This window comes from Scylla paramamosain, chromosome 16 (assembly GCF_035594125.1).
Source record: "Scylla paramamosain isolate STU-SP2022 chromosome 16, ASM3559412v1, whole genome shotgun sequence".
NCBI classification, from domain to species: domain Eukaryota; kingdom Metazoa; phylum Arthropoda; class Malacostraca; order Decapoda; family Portunidae; genus Scylla; species Scylla paramamosain.
This window is the reverse complement of record NC_087166.1, coordinates 21153935-21159503: the sequence shown is the minus strand read 5'-3', so window position 1 is coordinate 21159503 and position 5569 is coordinate 21153935. Positions and strand designations below refer to the sequence as shown.

Genomic DNA, 5569 nt, shown 5'->3' with positions numbered 1-5569 from the left:
TCCATAAGCACCCAGTGCAATACAAAAGACAAATAATAATATTACCTGGTGTCAGTAAATATAAAATTGTGTGGTATCAGTGTAAGTCTCAAAGTTCCCGCCTCGCGCCCACCAATCCTGTTCCGCCAATCTTTTAGCTCCGCCCACGCCCTTCACAATCCTTCTCGTTGCCGTGCTTCGAATTTTAAGTCTTCTAAATATTACTGTGCCTTCGTGTTTTCAATATTCTTTCAGTAAAATAAAAATCTTCTAACTTATACGAAAACTAAATAATAGTTGATATTGAAGGATTTTAGTAAATATGTTTTGGTTTCCTAGATTTAGAGAAAAGTTTTTATATTTGGAACGTGAAGGAATATTCTCGTACATTCTCCACTCTACAGTGTGTTCCCGAGCCGAGCGGAGACATATTAATCGACCTCTGGGAGCGGCTGGCGCAGTAGCTGTGAAACCTCCTTCCGAGTAGTGTCTTGTGGTGAAGGCCAACACTTGCCTGACAGGTGTGAAGTCTTGGCAGCCACCGCTGATTAAACCCTAAGCATGGGGAAGGACTACTACAAGATCCTGGGGCTGTCCAAGGGGGCCTCCGAGGAGGACATAAAGAAGGCCTACAGGAAGATGGCCCTCAAATACCATCCCGACAAAAACAAATCAGCAGATGCCGAGGAGAAGTTTAAGGCAGTGGCAGAGGCTTACGAGGTGCTGAGTGATAAAAAGAAGCGGGACATCTACGACCAGTATGGCGAGGAGGGCCTGAAGGGCGGGGTGCCTGGCGGCCCCGGCGAGGATGGCACACACTTCACCTACACCTTCTCCGGGGACCCGCGAGCCACCTTCCACGAGTTTTTTGGCACTAGTGACCCCTTCGCCCACTTCTTCAACATGGGCGTGGACGGACATGGGGGCCACGGAGTGTTCGAAGACATGGACGTGGAGGACGATCCATTTATCACCATGATGGGCGGCAGCGGGCCTCGCCTGGGCGGCACGCGAAGGGCGTTCAGCTTCAACCCACACGATGCCACCAGGCCACAGGGCGGCAAGGGGCGCCACCAGGACCCGGCCGTCACCAGAGACCTGTACGTCACCTTAGAGGAGGTGTCGAAGGGCGTCACCAAGAAAATGAAAATAACAAGGAACGTGTTGGCGAGTGACGGGCGCTCCACACGGCGGGAGGAGAAGATCTTGACGATTGAGGTGAAGCCTGGGTGGAAGGAAGGCACCAAGATTACCTTCGAGCGAGAGGGTGACCAGACCCCAGGCAAGATCCCCGCCGACATTGTCTTCATGATCAGAGACAAACCTCACCACCACTTCAAGCGTGACGGCGCCAACCTGATCTACACAGCCAAGGTGGCCCTCCGAGATGCTCTGTGTGGTACCAGGGTGTCAGTCCCAACTCTGGATGGTCAGAGAGTGGCACTCAACTTAACAAACGAGGTGGTGCGGCCCCAGACCACAAAACGCCTGCAGGGCTACGGCTTGCCTTACCCTAAGGATACCCAGAGGAAGGGTGACATCATCGTTCACTTCGACATTCAGTTTCCTTCTACATTGACTGAAAGTGCGAAAGAAATTTTGTCAGAAGTGCTCCCCCCGTAAGTGCCTTAGTGAGGGGGAGTTACAACGAGGCGTGCTCATCCAGAAAGGGAGTGTGGGTAGTGTAAGGCCTCGTCTTGATGCGTGGGTGCATCTGCTTCTTGGGTGGACATCTGTTTGTGTTTTTTATCGTTTCATTTGAGTTTTGTGCAGCAGTTCGTGCAAGCGTGAGAGTTTTGAGTATTGTGAGTGTTGTGCACGTGCAAATGAACAAGGAATTTGTTACTCGCAAGAAGCAATACTTGTGTGGTGACGTCATCTGTGGAGTTAGCTGCCAGGGAGACGGAGAAAGGATTTTTTTTTATTTATTTTTCTTATTTTTAACTTCACAGAGGTAGGCACTTAACTTATTTAATAGTTAAAACAAGTGGCTTGTGTACGTAATATTTGAGCTCTTGCACCAAGGGCGAATTAAGTTTGTACTTGTTTCATGCCATCATTCATTCATTTTGCATTTAATCACATTTTTGTATATACCCACATTAGTCAAGAATACTATGTTTGTATATATAACATGACGCCAAAGAATCACTTATATCACATGTTGGTGTAAGTTAAATAAAATATCTATTTTGTAGAACATTTCTATTACTGCCCTACCTAAGCTTCTTCCCTTATTTCCCACCCCCATATATACCCATAGCTGTAAGTGGAATGGTAAAAAAAAAAAAAAAAAAAAAGGTACAGGTAAACTGGGCCAGGGCTGGAGCAGCGCCAGGCTGGGAGGAGACAGCTGGTGGCCAAACAGACCGTAAGGGACCACTTCACAGCCACTGTTTCTTACTCGCAGCTATGACATTGTCTCGTGTGTGGAAGAGACCGTGTGGAGAGGCGGCAATGGGTTGTTAGAGGGAGGCATTGGTTACTGGGTAGGCAGGCGAAAGATATCCACTACTTAACTTTCATCCTTACCTAATATGGCACCTGGCACCTCTAGCCGCATGTGTTGCCAACCGCACAGGCCGCCTTATGGTCTATATTCACGCGGCGATGACGTGAGCGTGGAGTCGCCGCCAGTCATGTTTATTTTGTTTACACGTCTACATGCAGACTCACCAAGGGATAACGGGATGGTACTGGTATTTGGAATTTATTATTATAGCTATGTGATGAAGCATTGAAAGGGGAAGAGGTGAGGATTAAGTCTGTATACAATCTCTCTCTCTCTCTCTCTCTCTCTCTCTCTCTCTCTCTCTCTCTCTCTCATAAATAAAACGTTTTCCTTCACTGGCACATTTATAAATTAGTTTATTGCACGCGCGTGTGTGTCACGGGGAAAACAGACACGTCTCAGTGAGTGGCGACGTGTAGTCTGGTGACCCTTTGTTCCAGAAAGTGTTGGCTCAACGGACCTGACGGCGTGTGGCACCAGACGAGTGGCACACATCTTTGTATTGCTGCCACGCACGCACTGGAGCAAGAGAGTAGGAGTTGTTTTTATGGAACAAGATAGGATGCAGAAAAAAAAAACCGCCTAGAAGGAGGGACAGCAAAAGGGATACAACGAAGGGGGAAGAGACAGGCTTGAATCAATAAAGAATGGGAGCGACAGAAGAAAGGTACAATGGACAAGAATAACTGGAGAAGACATACATATTGGGACAATCCCTGACACTAAACAGACGGTGAGAGGAAATAAAAAAAAATAAAGATTAAAAGAACACAACGAGCTTGACGTAATGTTAGAAAAAAAAGTTGAGAATACAAGGGCAGGATTTTTATTTTTTTTCATGGGCTAGACTACGAAAAGTTCATTAATTAACAAGTATAATATTTCACTATGGGAAGGGAGAATGTCTTGTAGTCTCCACCGAGGTACCGGGCTCGTCTCCTTGGCCAATGCACCAAGACCCTCGTCTCCCATAGGCACGCATGTATTCTTAACCTTTTTACTGCTAAGACTCCTTTGCTAATATGCAGAACACCGTAATGTTTGCATAGACACACAGAATACAAGAACAGAAGGCTATTTTTGTCTTTCCTAGACTAGAGGGACTGCTTATGAGAAACTAGTACAAAAAATAATCTAAAACGAGTCTAATTATTGGAAGTAATAAAAAAAAAAAGTAGTTTAGCAGTAACAGGGTTAAACCTTTGACTGCTAATGACGTACTATGATACATTTTCATTTTAGTCATCTTGCGTGATTTTATTGAGCAGAAATAAGTTATCAATCACTAGAAGATTCTGACTTCACAATCATTCACTTCATTGGTGTCTTTCAAAAATATTCTGTAAGGTTGCATCATTTTATTGTGCTTGTGTAAATAATATAACAGTTAAGGAGCTAAACACTGTTCTCTCATAAAAAATATTTTCAAAGGCTACAGAATTGCTTAACCCAGTTCTTATACGTGTTCCTCCCACTGGAGATGAAAACCACTTCTTAAGCTGTCACTGGAGTCATGAAAACACTCCTGAAAGCCTCGGTAACTTCTACAACCTGTTAAATGTAGTTGAGACAAAACGCAGAAATGTTTGAGAATACCCGTTTGTATGACTCACGAAACAGCAATGATGATGATGACGGTGATTATCATAATGAAGGTGACCGTATTGATCTATGCGGGACGTTGCCCATTAACCTTTCAAGCCCTCATTGATTATGTGAAGGGCTGACTCTCTCTTCCATTAAGGGAACATTCCTGATGATTTACACTGGCATTAGGGACCGTGTTAAGTTCTTAAGCATTTCGAAGTCTCATCTTGACAACTTTTTACAGGTTCTAGAAGCTAGTAAGGTTTTCGATGGTATTTGCACGGTTACAGTAATAATTTTAACAATGATTATGCATCGCTAATAAAAGAAAAAAGAAAAGTAGGAAAAGAAAATAGAGAACCCGACAACAGATCTATGATCTTTGAAAATTAATCCTGGAGCAATATTTTATAATCCAGCACCTTCCTGCAGCAAGGATAAAGTTGCCGACACCACGCCCAGCAACTCATTCACAATTAGAGCAACATATATCACATCTGTCTGAACTGTGAAAAGAATATAGGCTTCTTGAATTACTAGCATGGCGAAAAAATTGCAAGATGAGATCACTGACTATTTACTTCTGGTATCTGCTATTTGCTGGCGCCCAGTGAGAGGACATTGATTGGTAGGCTTGTTAAAAAAAAAAAAAATGTTAGCTTCAGTTTTGCAAGTCACGGATCAAGAGGGGCAAGAACGCATAATAAATGCAGTAGTAATCTTTGTATTTTTTATTTGTTATTTTCCTTCTTTCTTTCTTTTATCTATTTGTTTAATATTTTTTTTATCCATTGAGATTAAGTACGTGTACAAAAAAAAAAAAAAAACTGCTTTCATTGCAAAAACTCCGAAAAATTCAATAGCATTCTTTAATCTGCTAAAGAATATATTTGTCTGGTCCGCTGGTATTATAACTGATCGCTGGCTTTGAAATTATACCATTCAGTCAGTCACTGTTTGGCTGTCACTGGTGCCTGCCATAATATACTTTAAGCTTGGGCCACAAAATTTATTAGGAATATAAGAATATATCATCCCCATCCATAAATTTATCTAATCATCTTTTGAAGCTGCTTAATGACTCAGCACTAACAATTTGATTACTGGGTATATTCCATTTAACTACCACTCTATTCGAATACCAATTCCTATCCCTTTAAATCTATCTTTATCAAACTTAAATCCATTATATATTCACCTTAGGAGAAACTGTAGCTGTCACTGAGTGTTAACACTCAGTGCTAGATAGTTTTTCACCCATAATCCCTTATGTTTGTTTTCAGACATTTATTTTCGTACTTAAGTATGTAATTTAGTTTCGTACCTTAGAAAATACAAAATTAACCTCTTATTCTTTCTTTTCTCTATATGTCCATGCAAACTACGCTTCTATACTACTTTGAATATTACCAAAAGACGGCCATAGCAGTTTTTTTTTTTTCGTGAAGCCTTAGTATTTTTCAGACACATTTTGTACTAAAGTAAATTATT

General features: G+C 42.3%; 1 protein-coding gene across 1 annotated transcript; it reads left to right on the top strand.

The window, feature by feature from the left end:
• Positions 1 to 389: 389 nt before the first annotated feature.
• LOC135108131 (dnaJ homolog subfamily B member 4-like) lies at positions 390 to 2179 on the top strand. Its single transcript, XM_064018843.1, has one exon. It carries the CDS (start codon positions 541 to 543, stop codon positions 1600 to 1602), a length of 1062 nt encoding a protein of 353 aa, XP_063874913.1. The 5' UTR covers positions 390 to 540; the 3' UTR covers positions 1603 to 2179.
• The last annotated feature ends 3390 nt before the right edge of the window (positions 2180 to 5569 follow it).